The sequence below is a fragment of the Mustelus asterias genome, chromosome 22 (assembly GCF_964213995.1).
Source record: "Mustelus asterias chromosome 22, sMusAst1.hap1.1, whole genome shotgun sequence".
In the NCBI taxonomy this organism is placed as follows: Eukaryota; Metazoa; Chordata; class Chondrichthyes; order Carcharhiniformes; family Triakidae; genus Mustelus; species Mustelus asterias.
The window spans coordinates 14575035-14595965 of record NC_135822.1 but is presented as its reverse complement, the minus strand read 5'-3'; the positions used below and the strand labels follow the sequence as shown (position 1 = coordinate 14595965).

The 20931-nt window shown below is 42.7% G+C and overlaps 1 protein-coding gene and 1 non-coding gene across 3 annotated transcripts in view; both read right to left on the bottom strand.

The window, feature by feature from the left end:
• prkcz (protein kinase C, zeta) overlaps nt 1-19071 on the bottom strand; it is a 466471-nt gene extending 447400 nt beyond the window's left edge. For both annotated transcript variants that reach the window (XM_078238768.1, XM_078238769.1), the window contains exon 1: nt 18538-19071. In XM_078238768.1, coding sequence (XP_078094894.1) covers nt 18538-18611 — 74 coding nt within the window. In that variant the 5' untranslated portion in view covers nt 18612-19071. The remainder of the gene's footprint in view (nt 1-18537) is intronic.
• LOC144510288 (U2 spliceosomal RNA) lies at nt 2565-2763 on the bottom strand. The gene has a single exon (XR_013500601.1). It is a non-coding gene; the product is annotated as a U2 spliceosomal RNA (small nuclear RNA).
• Nucleotides 19072-20931: the final 1860 nt, after the last annotated feature.

Genomic DNA, 20931 nt, shown 5'->3' with positions numbered 1-20931 from the left:
GTCGTGGGAGATGCTGGTGTAGAGTGCCGAGACATCCATTGTGACGAGAGTGCTCCGGGTTCAACTGCTCCATGTGTGTTGAGTTTCTGTAGGAAGTCCGTAGTGTCGCGACAAAAGCTGGGGGTCCTTTGTACAGTTCCAGATGCAATTTTACAACTCATCCGCTTCATCCTGGACCACAATGTCTTCACCTTCAACAACCAGTTCTTCATCCAGACACACGGAACAGCCATGGGGACCAAATTCGCACCTCAATATGCCAACATCTTCATGCACAGATTCGAACAAGACCTCTTCACCGCACAGGACCTTCAACCGATGCTATACACTAGACACATTGATGCCATTTTCTTGTCACAGTCAGCGAGGTAGCTGTCACAGTCAGCGAGGTAGCTGTCACAGTCAGCGAGGTAGCTGTCACAGTCAGCGAGGTAGCTGTCACAGTCAGCGAGGTAGCTGTCACAGTCAGCGAGGTAGCTGTCACAGTCAGCGAGGTAGCTGTCACAGTCAGCGAGGTAGCTGTCACAGTCAGCGAGGTAGCTGTCACAGTCAGCGAGGTAGCTGTCACAGTCAGCGAGGTAGCTGTCACAGTCAGCGAGGTAGCTGTCACAGTCAGCGAGGTAGCTGTCACAGTCAGCGAGGTAGCTGTCACAGTCAGCGAGGTAGCTGTCACAGTCAGCGAGGTAGCTGTCACAGTCAGCGAGGTAGCTGTCACAGTCAGCGAGGTAGCTGTCACAGTCAGCGAGGTAGCTGTCACAGTCAGCGAGGTAGCTGTCACAGTCAGCGAGGTAGCTGTCACAGTCAGCGAGGTAGCTGTCACAGTCAGCGAGGTAGCTGTCACAGTCAGCGAGGTAGCTGTCACAGTCAGCGAGGTAGCTGTCACAGTCAGCGAGGTAGCTGTCACAGTCAGCGAGGTAGCTGTCACAGTCAGCGAGGTAGCTGTCACAGTCAGCGAGGTAGCTGTCACAGTCAGCGAGGTAGCTGTCACAGTCAGCGAGGTAGCTGTCACAGTCAGCGAGGTAGCTGTCACAGTCAGCGAGGTAGCTGTCACAGTCAGCGAGGTAGCTGTCACAGTCAGCGAGGTAGCTGTCACAGTCAGCGAGGTAGCTGTCACAGTCAGCGAGGTAGCTGTCACAGTCAGCGAGGTAGCTGTCACAGTCAGCGAGGTAGCTGTCACAGTCAGCGAGGTAGCTGTCACAGTCAGCGAGGTAGCTGTCACAGTCAGCGAGGTAGCTGTCACAGTCAGCGAGGTAGCTGTCACAGTCAGCGAGGTAGCTGTCACAGTCAGCGAGGTAGCTGTCACAGTCAGCGAGGTAGCTGTCACAGTCAGCGAGGTAGCTGTCACAGTCAGCGAGGTAGCTGTCACAGTCAGCGAGGTAGCTGTCACAGTCAGCGAGGTAGCTGTCACAGTCAGCGAGGTAGCTGTCACAGTCAGCGAGGTAGCTGTCACAGTCAGCGAGGTAGCTGTCACAGTCAGCGAGGTAGCTGTCACAGTCAGCGAGGTAGCTGTCACAGTCAGCGAGGTAGCTGTCACAGTCAGCGAGGTAGCTGTCACAGTCAGCGAGGTAGCTGTCACAGTCAGCGAGGTAGCTGTCACAGTCAGCGAGGTAGCTGTCACAGTCAGCGAGGTAGCTGTCACAGTCAGCGAGGTAGCTGTCACAGTCAGCGAGGTAGCTGTCACAGTCAGCGAGGTAGCTGTCACAGTCAGCGAGGTAGCTGTCACAGTCAGCGAGGTAGCTGTCACTAACTGTTCTGGCTGGAGACAATACACATCTCTTTAACATGTAGTTAACCCTCTCTCCACTGACATTGCCTGTACCTTTAAGACTTGATTACCTGTAAAGACTCACATTCCAACCATTATCTTGTAAATTGAGTTTGTGTCTATATATGCCCTGTTTGTGAACAGAACTCCCACTCACCTGATGAAGGGGCAGTGCTCCGAAAGCTTGTGGCTACCAAATAAACCTGTTGGACCTTAACCTGGTGCTGTGAGACCTCTTACTGTGCTTACCCCAGTCCAACGCCGGCATCTCCACATCATGGTTATTTCTTGGCACAGTGGTCTAAGCCATACAGACTGGTGTGATGATGCGAAAAGCAGGTGGATTATTAAACGGTCCTTGTGTAACAGCAGGCTTGGGTTCATGTAAACCTTATCCAAGAGTTTTCCTATTGCACTCTCCTTCCCTGTGAGGGGGTGGGATGTTGCTCAGAACTGAGGGGCAGAGTTCAGTCAATCAGAAGGTACCCAAAATGATACACATTGCTATGTTGAGCTGGGTATCTACAAGACTGACAAAGGATAAGTTGCATCATACTGGTGTACAGTACTCTGCAGTCAAGTGGACAATGGCAAAAGCTGAGCATCTGCACCCCATAAAGAGGCAACAAGTTTGCTGAGGAGATTGTTTCATGTTTTGATCTTAGCTGCTGTCTTGCTCAGATGTTTTCTTTTGTTTTTATTCCAATTCAGTCAAATCAAGTCCAATTCAGAGTCTCAACAAGTTGAGACATTCCCGATCCAAGCTGACAAGACAGGGCTCTCACCTCCTGTCTTGGGCTTGATATACATGATCCAAGCTGATTGGAGTAGGCACAGCTCCTCCTCCAAGGCTTGATCTCATTTGCATCTTAGCCAAAAGGCCGAGATGCCGCTTTTAAAAATTGCTTCAAATGAAGCTAAAATGTAACCTAATGACTTCAGCCAAGCACAGCATGTCGATACTAGACTTGATCTTAGCCAAAAGGCCGAGAAGCGATGCTCAGATGTTTTTTGTATGTTGGTATTCAGTTAAGGATAACACCATGTTGTTAGTGATTCAGTCTGTTGCCATTCAGGGAGATGTGGAGTTCCCTCTTGGTCCTGCATTTGAAGGTGGAATATACTTGAGACTGTTTTGCTGCTGCCAGGTTGAAGTTGCCATGTCTTAGAGTCGTTGGCCAGCTTTACATCCTTGCTTAGCATTATCTCTAGTTTAGAAAATGTCCAAACCCAGGAGGCACAACAGATTTCATCAGCATACTTGAAGTTCCGAGAGAGGGTTGGAGGTAGATCGTTGATATGGAGATTGAAAAAAGAGTTGGGCTCGAACAGATCCTTGGGAAGTTGTTGGACTGTTTCTCCAGGCACTTGTCTCATCACCCATGTGCACTCTGAACCACCTATGTCAGTAATAGTTCAATAGGGTCAGTAACCCACAGAAGGAGGACTTTTGAGATTTTGACAGGAGACCAGTGCGCCAGACAGTGTCGTAAACTACAACGAGGTCGAGAAAAACAATGCCTATTTTGTCATTTTCAACTAAGGTGATTAGAGCAAGCACCTGTTCACATGTACTCTGCCCTCAAGGAAAGCCGGCTTGTTCAGCTTTCAAGATTTTCTGGCTCTATTCATGTAAGATACTCTAAGGCCTTGCAGCACAGAGTGCAAAGATATTGGTCAGTAGCTTGAAAGTAAGTTTGGATCTTTGCCTGGTTTTGGGATGCCGATGACTTTGGAAATCTGGCAGTTTTCCTCTGCAGATAACCCTTGTGAGGAATTGAACCAATCAGCAGCAGACACATGGGTCACAGTATTTAAGGAACTCAGGAAGAATGTTGTCTTTGCTGGCAGCAGTGCCAGGCTTGATTTTTTTTAGCACGTTATCCAACTTGACTCCAGTGAAGGGTTCAGGGCATGATCTGAAATTGCAATGCTTTTGAAAGACAGTTTCTTCAGTGTTGAAGGAGAAAAGCACATTCCTCTTTGAGGCAGGGGGTGTATATGGGCAATATCCCTGTGGAATGGATTTGGTAATAAAATTGATTGTGCTTGTTCAAATTCTATGGAATCTTGTGGGCTTTATTCCAAAAGCAGTGACTTTAATCTCAACCTGTAACTAAACAAAACATTACTGTTCCCTAAGCAGACCCCCCCCCCTCATATCACGGGGTCCGGCCAAGGATCATAATGGTATACACACCATTTTAAAATAGTTAACTTAAAATACTAATCACCATTCCGATTCACACCAGTACATGATTGAAATTACTTGCTGAATCACTGGAATATTCAGATTAGCACTAAATAAAGCACTTCTTTGAAAACATGCTCAGTAGAGTTTATATGCTGCAGATTATAATAGGCAACTTCTTTTTTATTCCCAACCATCACTGTGCACAGTTCTTCAAGTGTCACAAACTGGATTGATACAGCATTCTTAAAAAGTAAAATAAAACTTAAAAGGAATTTTAGAGGGGGAAAAAAATAAAAGAGGCTGAGTCATGGAGGTAAATCCAAGCCAAAGCCAAAAATAACACACCCTAATTAAGATTGACAATTTGAGGACATTACAGTGTGTTCTAAGATCAATGATCAAATTCCCAGCTCAAGTCAAACTGCTGACTGAACCACAATTATTTATTTATTTTTGTTGTATACCAGCAACTATCTATAGTTGAGGATCCGAAATAGCAGACTTGGAGCAATGTGTATTTTCACATCGTGAACATGCTGGCTAGATAAATTGGTCAATAAACATTCTCATTTTCCTAGTTAATTAGTTGATATAACCCCTCAGATATGGTGCAGATTTATAGATGTAACCTAAATGGTTTTCAACATGAAGTGATTCAAGATGAAGATAATTATCCTCTGGATTACGCTTCTAGTTTCTAAAGGTTCAAATTTTAGACATTGCTGTCAGAACAGACATGCTATCAAACTTTTTATCTTGCATTCATCGAGACAGATACAAGAGTGTCAAATTTGAAAGGGAACAACAATTTAGCTTATCTAGCAGATATATATTTTGGGGTACCCAATGACTTGTCTGATTCTCACGTGCAGCATGAATATTTGATGGTGTTGCAAGGCCTCAAGGCCAACCCAGACATACATATTTTGTAAGCCAAACAACATGATTGGAATTGTCATCCTTAACGAGCACAACTATATTAACAAAATGCACGCTGCTCTTAATGACATATCCAAATTTGTATTCATCGGACCGGCTGGCAAACAGGTCTGCATAATCTGACCTGAATGAAAGTCACAAAAAAACATTTGCTAGACCCATGTAAGAGTAATAAGCTGCTTTGTAGTGTATATGATAGTGAATTTCCATATATGTACGGGCTGCTCAAGACATGCTACAAAGGTGATGTCCCATTACGGCCTAACTTATCTATGGCTGGTTCTACACAACATGAATTGGCCAAATGGTTGAGCAAGTCCCTACTACCAGTTCTGAGTGAGTATTTCATATACATGGTGAAGGATTCCTTCACTTTCAGAGACAATGCACAACCTGCATATCAACAGCAATGCCACATCTATGTGCTCATTTAACGTTGCGAGCCTATTCACAAATATGCCACTCAAGGGAGACATAGATATTTGTGTCACGTCACCAGATCATGGCAATCTCGATGCACTGCCATATTCTGAATCTATATACATTGATCTTAGCAAAGCGCAGTTGAATTCAGCTTTAATTACCCTACGTATACCCCGCTAGATGGTCTCGTCATGGGCTCTCCACTAAGGCAAACATTTGTCAACATTTTCCTTGGTTTCCATATAAAAACTTTTGATGGAATAACTCCCAACCTTTTTCCCCTTGCATATTTCCAACATGTAGATGATACCTTTGCTACATTTGAATCTACAGCTTAATTTAGGAATTTCCTTATATACCTGTGTGTGCTCCACCTGAGCTCAAGTTCACTCTGCAAGGAGCAGTCTAATGAGTTCCCTTTCCTCGATGTGATAGTTGGGAAAATCTGCTAATTAGGTTGCCTACTGTCTACCACAATGCTTTCTTTACTGGTCGAAATAGGTGTTGGGATCCCAACAGCTCCATGTGCTATCAGATTGGTCATCTTGTAAATAGCTCCATAGCAGCAGTGTGTATTATCTACAAGATGTACTGTAGAAATTCATCAAACCCACGACCACTTCCATCTAGAAGGTCAAGAGAAACAGATACATGGGAAAACTACCACCTACAAGTTCCCCTCTAAGCCACTCACTATCCTGAATTGAAAATATATCACCATTCCTTCACAGTCGCTGAGTCAAAATCCTGAAATTCCCTCCCTCATGGAACTGTGGGTGAACCCACAGCACGTGGACTGCAGCGTTTCAAGAAGGCAGCTTACCACCATCTTCTCAAAAGCAACTAGGGATGAACAATAAATGCTGGCCAGCCAGCAATGCCCATGTCCCACAAATGAATTTTAAAAATCTCATACCACATTTCACTTTTGTCCCTTTTAACAGCTTTTTCCAAATTTTAGGACATTGCTGTTTTCACCTTAACTTACGCAGCAATCTACATAAGTTTTCACTGAAAAACTTGCAGTCAGAGAATTACTATAATTCATTCAACAGCCACAAACCATGCAAAACAGGATACCAAAATTAATTACCAATGCTCATACACAAAAAAAGGTTAAGCTCATACCCTGTTTCACATTTGGAATTGATAGCAATTACACAATATCAATACAATATCTCTTATAGTGCTTATTTTGCTTTATAATTAACACGATTAATTGTGAAGAACCACTTTGTCAAATCCAAAAAAGTTTAAGACTTCAAAATGTTTTTGAATAATCTTGTGCAAGATGTTTAGTACAATTCATTTACCATTAGACTGTGCCTAAATCCAACTGCCCTACAGTCCAAAAAAAGTAAAGAATTTCAGACACTGGAAACTACAAAGGCTCTGGGGCCCTGACAACATTTTGGCAATAATACCTTAGACTTGTGCTCCAGAATTAGCTGCACCCCTAGCAAGCTGTTTTAGCGCAGCTACCGAACTGGCATCGACCCCACAATGTAGAAATTGCCCAGATATGATCTGTCCACAATAAGCAGGACAAATTTAAGCAATTATCGCCCCATTAGCCTCCTCTAGATCAAAATTATGGAAGATGTTGCCAGGAATATTCTGCTCATTGATGCTCAGTTTGTATTCCATCAGGATCACTTGGCTCCTGATCTTATTGTAGTCTGGGTTAAAACATGGACAAAAGAGTTGACCGCAAGAGGTGAGTGAGTGTGATTGCCCTTGACACCAAGGCAGCACTTGACCAAATGAGGCATCAAAGAGCCCTGGTAAAACTGAAGTCAATGGGAATTGGTGGAAACTCTCCATAAATTGGAGTGATAGCCAGCACAAATAAGTATAGTTGGGATTATTGAAGGTCACTCATCTCAGCCCCAGGATGTTGCTATAGGAATTCCTAAAAATAGCATCCTATGCTCAAATATTTTCCGTTGCTTCATCAATAATCTTCCCTCCATCGTAAGGTCAGTCGTTGGAATGTTTCCTGATGATTGCAGTGTTCAGTGCCATTTGTGACTCCTCAGATACTGAAACAGTTCATGTCAACATGCAGCAAGACCTGGACAACATTCAGGCTCGAGTTGATAAGTGGCAAGTAACATTCACGCCACACAAGTGCCAGGCAATAATCATCTCCAACAACAGAGTATCTATTATTTTCTTTTCTTTGACTTAAATGTACCTATCATACAATGATTAGTGAACTTACAATTTCCCTTCCAAATTATTTGCATGTTAGTCTTTATTACAAAAGGGCTACGATGGATTATTCTCTGCTGGTCTGGATGACTGCAGCTCCAATAATACTCAAAAAGCTTGACACACTTAAGACATTTGACAAGGAAAACTGGTTAGAAAATTAAGATCTCTTGGGATACAGGGGAAGGTGGCAGATTGGATCCAAAATTGGCTTGGTGACTGGAAACAAAGGATTGTTGGATGTTTTTGCAAATGGAAAACAGTTTCCAGTGGTCAAATACAATATGTTGTTTGTGCTGAAGTTTTTAGAATAGGGCAGCACGGTAGTTAGCACTGCTGCCTCACAGGGACCTGGATTCGATTCCATCCTTGGGTGACTGTGTGGAGTTTGCATGTTCTCCCTGTGTCAGTGTGGATTTCCTCTAGATGCTCCGATTTCTTCCCACAGTCCAAAGACATGCAGGTTAGGTGGATTGGCCATGCTAAATTGCCCCTTAATGTCCCAAGATGTGCAGGTTAAGGGGATCAGCGGGGTAAATACTTGGGGTTATGGGGATAGGGCAAGTGTGGGCTTGGTTAAGATATTGTCAGAAAGTGTCTTTGATGGGTATTGATGGACCAAATGGCCTCCTTCTGCACTGTAGTGTAGTGATAGATTAAAATGAAGCAAATTAAAATATCATTGGAAGACCAAATATCATGCCCTTAAAGATAAAACCACAAAGATTTTTCTCCCCCAAACAAAAGCCTTTCATCTGAAAGAGCAGGTGAAGGTGATCAATGAAGTTCAATTGCTGTCTCCTGATAAAGTTTTGGCAATAATATGCAAATACAGGAAGGAAAGCCACTTGTTTTTGATCAATTCTGAATCAACATTTCACCATCATTTCCTTGATCGCTTGCAGGTTTTATTGGGCTATTTGACTGACTTCTGACAACTTCAATAAACTGAACCTTTGTCAGGTAAAGACAGTAAGATTTCCATCGTGCACAAAAAAATAAGAGCTTTACCAAAAGAATTATGTAACTGGATACTACAAGACAATGCAACTGCATTCCCGACATTGTTTTCAGTTATCATGGACTGCAAAATAGTGTAAGATAATGTAATTCTTAAGTTTTACAGAAAATTCTGCAAATATTTTCTTTAAAGAGGGAATGAATTGTCCAGTTTCATCTGACTTAAAATCGGAAAATCAATTTGAGGAACTTGTAGCAGCAGCCAAGCTTGCCATCAGTCTTCAATTGACAGAGCTGGTGAGTCTGTTTATAGACAATCTTGAAGTTATGTTTCTTGATTAGTGGCTGTCAATTCAAAGAGTTTCCAAAGCTTGCTAAATGTGCTACTGAAATACTTGCCCACTTTGCTTCAATGCATCGGTGGACATTGTTTGTTTTACATTAAAGACAAAACATAGAAGCTGCATAAATGTGGAATCAGATTTGCAGTTGAATTTCTACAAAATCAAATTGAGATTTCATGAACTGTAAGCTGTGCTCACACTACTCAAATGAGGGGAGGTAAGGGCAAGTCATCAAGTATTTAAACCATAGAATCACTGCACTGCAGAAGGAAGCCAATTGGCCCATTGAGTCTGCATCGACTCTGACAGAGCATCTTACCCTGGCCCTTTGCTCATATCTTGAGCATTTTACTATGGTGACCAAGAAAATAAAACCTTGTTCTCTGCAACAAAAAAAATCAGGTGGTGAAATTAATGTTACCACTAGGATAAAAGTGATACATACCCAACAGGTAGTCTGTTTTACACCATGTCTGATTTTCTTTTCAATAAGAAGCTGTGTAAAATAAGCTACTGATTTTTTTTATTGCTCATTTTGTGTTACTGACAGATATGCATTTTTTTACCTACTGTTTCTTAAAGAGGAGAATGAAGGGCATGAAATTCCAAAGAGGGTGGGCTCAGCAAAAATAAAGTCCGAGTACTCCTGCTCTACATTATAATCAAAGCTCTGTCCCATAGTTAGCCAAAATGCCCAAGGGAACATGTAAGCGGTTTCTACACTATTTTCATTTAAGATATTTGGCGAAGCAGGTTGGACAGCAAATAGAATAGGATACTACTTGAACAGAATAAAAATTCCGAGAGATTTAACTCTCAATGAAGAGATTAAAAAACACTAAAATTTTTAAAAAGCTTATGTCCATCATGCTGTGGAACAGGCAACAATCCCCAATGAAGAAAACTCTCAAACTAACTGTGCAATCAGATACATAAAAGAGTGTCCAGATTTTTTTAAAAATTGAATGAATGAGCCATCTCCAACTTCTTGAGAAGCCCAATCATAATACTGTCCTAAGAAGCACAGAATATAAATTCCAACTTACCAAAATTCCACTGCCCGAACAATCTCCCACTCAGTCTCTTTTCCACCCTCACCAATGTACACCTGCCTCACATCCAATGCATTACATTTGATTTATCCTACTTCTATAAGCTCCTCATTGCTCACACAGAACAAGCCCTCTGCAATTCCTCTTCTCACTCAATCAACAGTCTTCAATCATCCTGACCATAGATAACTCACGGTCCATCTGCCAAAGACTCCTCAGAAACTCTCACTACATTTTTGGTTACTTTCTCTTACTATTCAGTTCTTGTCTTGTCTCTAAAACATAATTTCAAATTCCTTAAACTTAAAGACTCAAATCACTCCCTCACCTCCACCTTTGATGTCCAAATCCCCAGTAAAACCATTACTCTCATCTTGACAATTTCTGTGAAAACCACTCAACGCCACACTCTTAAATCCAAAGCACGCAGATTTGAAAGGACATGGTGGACAACTGGTTTAATGACCCCGCAAAACTGGCTGGACTACATAAAACACCACTGGGTCCTACCTGCTATTCCAGGATCATTCAGCATTGCAAAGATAAACCCCAGCTCATTTTCTCTAGTACAGATAGTCTTCTTAAACCCATTTAATACAGTTGAGAACAGCATCCTCCTCCAATGTCTATCTATTGTCATCGAGTTGGGTGGGACCCACCTAATTCTATTCTTTTCTATCCAAAAATAGCTAGAGTATCACTTTCAATGGCTTCTCCTCCTGCTCCTGCACCATTACCTTCAATGTCTCCTGAGGCTCTATCCTTGGCCCTCTTCTGCTTCTCGTCTACATGCTGCCCTAATGACATCATCCAAAGGCATGGAATTAATTTTCACTTTAATGCTGATGACATCCAGTTCTCAGCACTGCAGCACAGTTCTCAATTTCTCCACTGCTGTTAAATTATCAGACTGCTTATCCAACATTGAGTACTGAATGAGCAGAAAGTTCCTCCAAATAAATTTTAAGACTGAAGCGACAGTTTTCAGTCCCCATTCCAAACTCCAATTCCTAGTTATGTACTCACGTCTGAGGTCAAGTTGGTCTGTTCACAATCTTTGTAACATGCTTGATCCCGAGATCAGTTTCTACTCTCATGTTCATGTCATCACTTAGACCATTTACTTCCACCTCCATAACAGTGCTCAGCTTCCCTTGTCTCAGCTCATCTGCTGCTGAAACTCTCATTTATGCCTTTATTACCGCTACACCCAATTATTCCAGGGCACTCCTGGTTGGTCTCAGGGAGGATTTACAATGAAGCACTGCTGTAGCAACAGGATTGTCCCAATATGATGAGTAAATGTTGAAGTGCCATCTTTCGGCCAAGATGTTAAACTGTCTGCTGAATGCAGTATCTGGAAGGTTCATGAAGAAAGGAAATAATAACATTCCAAAGACAATTGCATAAATCTCAAAGGGAACAGTTTTACATGGCTTTAGGAAAGGAGCAGGTTGAAAATTTACTAAAGATCACCGAAGGCACAATGAGATAACAGCTTGTCATTTCTACATCCAAATAACCTTTAGGATTCTTAACAGCATTGGTATAAACTTTCTATCGGATCACGCTTTGGACTATAAGCTGCCAAACGTATTCATTAAATGTGTAGTTATTTCAGTTGCAAGAGAAAATAATACTTGTCCTTTAAAAAGAACAGAAATCAAGCCTTACTGCATATGCCCTGGCCCCAAAAATATCACACATGCACAGATCTTTTTTTAAAAAAAAAAAATCTTTGGGTTCTGCATATGTGCTGGCTGAAGAACGGCTGCACATGCACAGTTGGGGCTTTTTTTTTAAACCAGGCCAGGAATTGGCCCTGCACAATTTGCTTTTTTTTACCTCTTTCATTTAAAGCTAGTGAAACACTGTGAGGGGGGGTCAAATGACTCAAGAAAACATTATCTGGACATGAGCTAAGACTGCAGAGAGCAGAAATTAAGCTAAAAAGAGATTATGATGGGAATAGATAAGATAGAAGCAGGTAGGTTGTTTCCACTGGCAGGTGAAACTAGAACTAGGGGGCATGGCCTCAAATTAAGGGGGAGCAGATTGAGGACTGAGTTGAGGAGGAGCTTCTTCGCACAAAGGGTTGTGAATCTGTACAATTCCCTGCCCAGTGAAGCAGTTGAGGCTACCTCATTGAATGTTTTTAAGGCAAGGATAGATGGATTTTTGAACAGTAAAGGAATTAAGGGTTATGGTGAGCGGGCGGGTAAGTGGAGCTGAGTCCACAAAAAGATCAGCCATGATCTTATTGAATGGCGGAGCAGGCTCGAGGGGCCAGATGGCCTACTCCTGCTCCTAGTTCTTATGTTCTAAAGGTCTTGAAACCAGGGAGAGAGATCAAAGCAAGTTCCAAGAAGAGGACACAAGAACAGGAATCTGAAAAAATGTTATGTTCAGTGAAGTTAAGAGTTAGGATCAAAGAGGGAGACTCCAAAAATCAAAGCTGCAAAAAGTAAACAGAAAGCAAAGGCAGCTTGTGAGAAGCCAGAGATCCATGGTGGCAAGAAGGTTGGTGACTCCTTGGTATGGGCCTGTGAAGTAGAGGTGTTTTGTTGTCACGGCTGGGTATCCAGATGTGTATGTGGAAGGTGAAGGCAAAGCTCGAGTGCACATGGTGATCCAGGCAAGAAATATCAAAAGGAGGTGGATCCTTGCTGAAGACAACGGAGAGAAAGTGTCGTTTGGGAGACACTACCAAGGTACCCTCTTCGAGATTGGAAACCCTTGTGTGAAAGACAGAGTTCTAGTAAGATCAGTTGGCTCACAGTGTGATAATCGCCTGGGAAGGGGAATTGCTGAGAAATAGAATCATAGACAATGCAGAAGAAGGAGATCATTCAGCCCATCGGGCTTGCACCGACAACAATCTCACCCAGGCTCTATCCCCGTAACCCCACGCATTTACCCTACTAATCCCCCGACACTAAGAGGCAATTTACCATTGTCAATCGACCTAACCTGCACATCTTTGGGTTTCCTCCTACGCAGACACGGGTTTTTTGCACCAGTGTCAGGTGAGTGAAACAGCAGATAATTGAATTTTACAATGTCTTAAATTTGTTAGTTAATTAATGCCAGAGGAAATAACTTAAGCTATTGTTTGGAGAAATTACTGACCCAGGATTGAATTGCTTTTACCGTTTCACATTAGTACCTTTAGATTAGGTTGTTAGTTCATAAATGTTATTTTGGGTGCCATCTCACATGGTTTCAGAGTGTGGAATGTCTGACCACAATTCACCAATTGGTTTACATGGACTGTGTAGTTACTGTGAACATGAGTGTCCAAAATAGATGTTGTAACTTGTGTATCCTTACAAATTTGCATAAATCTGTAAAAGTATAGTGGGATGAAGGAACAGTTTGTTTGTATTATACTTTTTCTTGTTTAATCAATGTTTTTTTCTTCTGTTGCTGAGGGAATTAAGGGTAGAAACTGCAGATTTTATAGCCACATTCTTCTAACACTTTTGTATTGAAAATGCCACACCCATGTTTAAATAACGTAGACGAATAAACCCAGTAATTAAATGTAAACAATCTAACACCTGGTGATAAGGAAAGTTTAGTGTGCAAGGTACAAGCAAACACAGTAAATGACACTTGAGATAAATAAATGCAAATTCAGCCCAGATTTGTTAACAAAATTTGTTTAGCTAAAACCAGCGGGGCGGCACGGTAGCACAGTGGTTAGCACTGCTGCTTCACAGCTCCAGGGACCTGGGTTCGATTCCCGGCTTGGGTCACTGTCTGTGTGGAGTTTGCACATTCTCCTCGTGTCTGCATGGGTTTCCTCCGGGTGCTCTGGTTTCCTCCCACAGTCCAAAGATGTGCGGGTTAGGTTGATTGGCCAGGTTAAAAATTGCCCCTTAGAGTCCTGAGATGCGTAGGTTAGAGGGATTAGCGGGTAAATATGTGGGGGTAGGGCCTGGGTGGGATTGTGGTCGATGCAGACTCGATGGGCCGAATGGCCTCCTTCTGCACTGTAGGGTTTCTATGATTTCTATGATAATTGAGTGCTTTGATGAAGCACATGGTTAATGAGGGTGGTATGGTTGATCACAAGTATATGGACTTTGACAATTAACCACATACTAGTCTTGAAAGCAAAAAATAGCTCCTGGGACTAAAGGGAAGAGCAGCAGCCTAGATGCAGAATGACATTTGCAGTGGTGTTCCCCAAGGTTTGGTATTAGGACCACTGCACTTTTTGAAATATTACCTTGATTAGTTATAGAATTTTAAAGCTTACAGGTGGCATGAAACTAGAAAACGTAGTGACCAATAAGAAGCATAGCATCAGAGTTCAGGAGTTTATAGAAAGGCTGGTAATACAGGTGGTTGACATTTTTCTCATCCCCATTCTCCTGCCTTTTCCCCATAACCCCTGATCCCTTTATTAATCAAGAACCCATCTATCTCTGTCTTAAAGACACTCAATGACCTGGCCTCCACAGCCTTCTGCGGCAAAGAGTTCCACAGATTCACCACTCCCTGGCTGAAGAAATTCCTCCTCATCTCTGTTTTAAAGGATCATCCCTTCAGCCTGAGGTTGTGTCCTCTGGTTCTAGGTTTTCCTATTAGTGGAAACATCCTCTCCACATCCACACTATCCAGGCCTCACGGTATCCTGCATGTTTCAATAAGATCCCCCCTCATCCTTCTAAACTCCGAGTATAAACCCAGAGTCCTCAGCCGTTCCACAAAAGACAAGTTCTTCATTCCAGGGATCATTCTTGTGAACCTCCTCTGGACCCTTTCCAAGGCCAGCACACCCTTCCTTAGATATAGGGCCCAAAACGGTTCACAATACTCCAAATGGGGTCTGACCAGAGCCTTATACAGCCTCAGAAGTACATCCCTGCCTTTGTATTCTAGCCCTCTCGACATGAATGCTAACATTGCATTTGCTTTCCTAACTGCCGTCTGAACCTGCACGTTAACCTTAAGAGAGTCTTGAACAAAGACTCCCAAGTCTCTTTGTGTTTCTGATTTCCTAAGCATTTTCCCATTTAGAAAATAGTCTATGCCTTCATTCCTCCTTCCAAAGTGCATAACTTCACATTTTTCCACATTGTATTCCACTAGTCACCGCTGCCATCCTGAAAAAGACCCTTTACCCCCACTCTCTGTCTTCTGCCAATCCGCCAATCCTCTATCCATGCCAAGATCTTACCCGTAACACCATGGGCACTTAACTTATTTAACAGTCTCCTATGCGGCACCTTGTCAAAGGCCTTCTGGAAATCTAAATAAATCACACCCACTGGTTCTCCTTTATCTAACTTTCTTGTTACCTCCTCAAAGAACTCTAACAGATTTGTCAGACATGACCTCCCCTTGACAAAGCCATGCTGACTCAGTCCTACTTTACCATGCACTTCCAAGTACTCTGCAATCTCATCTTTAATAATGGATTCTAAAATCTCTAAAAACATGGAGGAAATTGAAAACTAACCCAAAGGTACTAAAGGGGAAATGGTAAAAGTGATTCAATCTCGAGTCAGTAATTTCTCCAAACATAGCTGAAGTTATTCCTCTGGCATAACAATCAAGTTTAAGACAACGTAAAATTCAATTATCTGCTGTTTCACTCACTGACACTGGCACAAAAACAACAACGTGCATTTCCATAGCACCTTTCAGCATCGTAAAAAAATCCCAAAACACTTCCTAGAAATGATAACAGACAAAAAGAGAAAAGAGATGGGGTGATCAAAGCTTCAGTCTTGTTTTTTCCAACTCAATGATCTTTAATGATGGTCTGGGAAATCAGCCTGAAAATCATCCCAACAAATGCCAATGGCAGACAGCAGGAACTGGAGATATTCCTGGCCAACCATGTGATGGAAGGAACATTGGAGCCTTTTACAATCACTACTAAAAGCTCCAGATCACAACATACATGCTGCAACAACAGCAACTCAGACTGCCTAAGCAAACTGTAATACACCACTGACCCATCCCTTCACTGACACTCAGTTATTAGCTTTGTACTTACATTCCACTTACATCCTAAACCAAAGCCCCTAAACAGAATCAGATGGAGACACTATGGATACAGGCCTACTCCAACAATCCAACAAAACAGCCACTGGTGACTGGGCAACACATTCATGAAAGTTTTGGGTCGTAGAGTTAAACTGGAGGAGAAAAGAAACAGAGAAAAAGAACAAGCAGGGGGAATCTAAACTCACCCACTTAAATATTTGTTTGCTTTTATATTTCTTTTAAACTGTATATTTTTTCTCACCTAAATACAGAGCTCTCCAATCTAAAATATCCTCAAATCCTTTCCTGTCTTTATGAAGAAAGAGCAGAAATGACGAATGGAACAAAGCGAGTTATAAGAAAGGTTACTGAGGCAATGAAGCTCACTTCTATTATCAATCTAACACAGTAGCAAACCAAGTAAGTAATTGTCTTGGACAGGCAGGCAGGAGCGGGTAAAGTGACAGACACGTACCTACTGGAGCCAGCTAAAAAATGCATTGTTGCTGCACACATTGTTGGCAGCACTTTCTGAAATTTCCGTAACTTTGTATAATTATTGGCCTGGCTACACAGAGTGAGAATTGTTCTCTGTCACCAATCTGAGGCACAGTTGTTGAATCAGTGTCAACTGCGTAAAAAAAGACAGCAGCACTCAACTGACACACTTTACAGACTTCATAAAGACTATTACTGGAACAGACTGAGCCCACAATCCCCTCAACATCAAATCCATATCTGCGCACAAAATTCTGCATCAAGACATCAAATCTTTATTTTACGCAAAACCTCATGCTTTCATCCCTTCTGCATACCTGTAAAAAAGATAATGGCCAAAATCTTATAGTCTCGTTTGCAACTGGGATTTTCTGGTGCCATTGAGAATTAATGAAGTTTTGGCTAAAACACCAAATTTTCCATTCTTGCTCACAACTGGTGCCATCATGGGCAAGACTGGAGAATCCACCCTGTCTGGTGCATCCTCTCTGACTGAATTCCATGTAGGTTGATCTGGGAATTTCAGACTGCGCACAAAACCACAAATGTAACCACCCCACTGCATAAAATTTGTGTATTTCCTTGGCTTCAGCCTTTGGGTGGTGGGAGGGGGACAGGACAAAAATGAAGCTGAGCAAAGGGTCCCACTAACTGTAAATTCACCACTGGTTGCTCTCCCACATTCTACCCTCTAACTTGAAGCCATCCAAAACTCAACTAACTGTCTTAACTCACAACAAGTCCAATTCCCATCACATCTCTGTGGTCACTGACCTATACTAACTCCCAGTCAAGCAAGATCTTGATTTTAAAATTCCTTTTCAAATCCCTCCATGGTCTTGCCATTCCCTTGCTTTGTATTATCCACAATCACACAACCTTGCGGGGTATCTGCAGTCATCTAACTCTGGTCTCTTGTGCATTTCCAATTATTATTACTCCACCATTGGTAGCCGTGCCTTCAGTTGCCTAGGCCTCAAGCTCTGGTGTTCTCTCCCTACAACTCTCCACCTTAGTTTTCTCCTTTAAAATGCTTCTTAAAACCTAGCATTTTTGATCAAGCTTTGGTCATCTGACCAAATACGTACTTGCATCATACTTTGTTTAATAAATGCTCCTCTGAGGTGTCTTGTAAAGTTTAATGACATTAAATGCTCTATACAGAAGTTGTAAATGCACCTTTTAAAAATCTAATTTCACAAACCAAAATCCTACTAATTTGCTTGGTTCAGTTGGGATTCAGCAACCCAAAGTCAAAACTAAGGTTTGGCATTCTATTCAGTTGTAGTTGGGCATTTGTTTACAACGTCACAGCCTAAGAGCAACACAATGGCAAATGAATCTTGAAGAAATTTTCAGTCAGCCATAAGCCATTGGAAGGCTGTAATATCTAAAGGTTCAAATTAAGCAGACAGAGCCCAATATGCAAATTAATGAGCTACGGTTAGGTTGCAAAATTAAACAAATCATTCCCAGCTGGAGGACAGTTGTCTGTGTTGTCAGCCATAGATTTTACTATGAGCATCATAGGAATAATATTTGCAGCTGATCCCTAATAACATTCATACTAAAGAGTAATGCAACAACATCCATACTGAAGGAAGGATTAACAAATTATTTAAGTTTATTTATTAGTGTCACAAGTTACTGTGAAAGTCCCTAGTCACCACACTCAGGCATCTATTCTGGTACACGGAGGGAGAATTTAGTATGGCTAATGCACCTAACCAGCACATCTTTCAGACTATACAGTTTAATCAGCACTTAATTACAGGAAAGAACACAAACAGTACACATTTAACACATATATCATTCCTAACATTCTTATACAAGCTTTGTGTTTTTAGACAACATGTCCACTACAATCAAAGCCAAATTCGTATTGTAAGATATAGAATGATTAATAAGTTTTAAAAAAGCAATTCTTCTCCTGTAACTATACATCATACAGCACGATGGATGTCAATAAAATAAAGTGTCAAAAAGTTTTAAGTCTGTGACAAAACGAATAGGCTTCGTTTTTCCTTCAAAAAAAACTTAGTTAATTTTCTGTGATGTGGCTTGAATGTTGAGAGTGTGAGTGATACTGGTGGTTTAGTGTGGGAAGTGATTAGGTTATTTTAAGTGTCAGGTTATTTTACTCACCCATTATAGTGAGCTTTCACTTTGATCGAGTCACCTGTTCCATACTCCATGTTGTCATCCGTTCTTGTAGGCATGTCACAACCCAAACTCCGCCGGCTTCAAAGTAAACCAGGAGCACAAACTTTGAAACAAGAACGAAGGAAAGCGCCTCTCACACTCACTCTCTCTCTCTCTCTCTCGTATAAATCCAAGTTTCTCCTTCTTTTTGGGGGGTAAATTCACCTCAGGAGATGTTCAAGAAAAATCAAGACCGATTTGTCAGAAATACAAATCGAGTTTCAGCAATAATCATCAAAAATAAAAGCCTTTCGAGGATATTTCGTTTTTGTTTTCCTCGAAGTTAAGACGAAACATCACCAGTTGTTTTATTTTCCACCCCCAGTTGAACTTGTTGCTGTTCGACGCCGGCTCTCGAGCTCTGCGCAGGGGGGAATCCGAGCGGAAGATTTTTGCTCGCGCCGGACAAATGGCGGTTGCAGGTTAACCGACAATCCCTCCCCCCGCCCTCACAGGGCACAGGGCTCTCCGCCCCCCCCCCTCCTCTCGTGCCCAACAACCAATCGTGCGCCAGCCCCGGTATACCTGTCCCCCCACCCACAGCCAATCCCAAGAGACGGAGAGGGCCAAACCCACCTTTGACCAATCGGGAACAAACAAAGCCCCGACCAATAGAAGGAGGGATGGTTTTATTTTTTTAGCCAATGGGTTCGATTGGTCTCCTCACCCACCAAAAAAAACCACACACCTGTTGTCACCACAGGCAGGCGGACAACCTTACCTTGCACTCTCATCCCAACCAACCCAAAGAAAGAGTTGCATTTATCATTTTTTAAATATTCATTCGTAGGACATGGGTGTGGCTGGCTAGCATTTATTTGGTAGCAAAAGCCACACAAGCTTTCGAGGCTCTGAGCCCCTTCTTCAGGTGAGTGGGAATTCTGTTCACAAACAGAACTTATAAGACAGACTCAATTTACATGAATAATGGTTGGAATGCGAATACTTACAACTAATCCAGTCTTTAAGAAACAAAACAATGGGAGTGGAGAGAGCATCAAGACAGGCTAAAAAGATGTGTATTGTCTCCAGACAAGACAGCCAGTGAAACTCTGCAGGTCCACGCAACTGTGGGAGTTACAAATAGTGTGACATAAATTCTGATTCTAGGATCGCATGATAAAGACTCAGGAGGAAAAAAGCAGAAATATTTATGTGAAATAGTGTGACATAAACCCAATATCCCGGTTGAGGCCGTCCTTGTGTGTGCGGAACCTGGCTATCAGTTTCTGCTCCGCGACTCTGCGCTGTCGTGTGTCGCGAAGGCCGCCTTGGAGAACGCTTACCCGAATATCAGAGGCCGAATGCCCGTGACCGCTGAAGTGCTCCCCAACAGGAAGAGAACAGTCTTGCCTGGTGATTGTCGAGCGGTGTTCATTCATCCGTTGTCGCAGCGTCTGCATAGTTTCCCCAATGTACCATGCCTCGGGACATCCTTTCTTGCAGCGTATCAGGTAGACAACGTTGGCCGAGTTGCAAGAGTATGTACCGTGTACCTGGTGGATGGTGTTCTCACGTGAGATGATGGCATCTGTGTCGATGATCCGGCACGTCTTGCAGAGGTTGCTGTGGCAGGGTTGTGTGGTGTCTTGGTCACTGTTCTCCTGAAGGCTGGGTAGTTTGCTGCGGACAATGGTCTGTTTGAGGTTGTGCGGTTGTTTGAAGGCAAGAAGTGGGGGTGTGGGGATGGCCTTGGCGAGATGTTCGTCTTCATCAATGACATGTTGAAGGCTCCGGAGGAGATGCCGTAGCTTCTCCGCTCCGGGGAAGTACTGGACAACGAAGGGTACTCTGTCCACTGTGGAAAGGATGTCCCGAGGCATGGTACATTGGGGAAACTATGCAGACGCTGCGACAACGGATGAATGAACACCGCTCGACAATCACCAGGCAAGACTGTTCTCTTCCTGTTGGGGAGCACTTCAGCGGTCACGGGCATTCGGCCTCTGATATTCGGGTAAGCGTTCTCCAAGGCGGCCTTCGCGACACACGACAGCGCAGAGTCGCGGAGCAGAAACTGATAGCCAGGTTCCGCACACACAAGGACGGCCTCAACCGGGATATTGGGTTTATGTCACACTATTTCACATAAATATTTCTGCTTTTTTCCTCCTGAGTCTTTATCATGCGATCCTAGAATCAGAATTTATGTCACACTATTTGTAACTCCCACAGTTGCGTGGACCTGCAGAGTTTCACTGGCTGTCTTGTCTGGAGACAATACACATCTTTTTAGCCTGTCTTGATGCTCTCTCCACTCCCATTGTTTTGTTTCTTAAAGACTGGATTAGTTGTAAGTATTCGCATTCCAACCATTATTCATGTAAATTGAGTCTG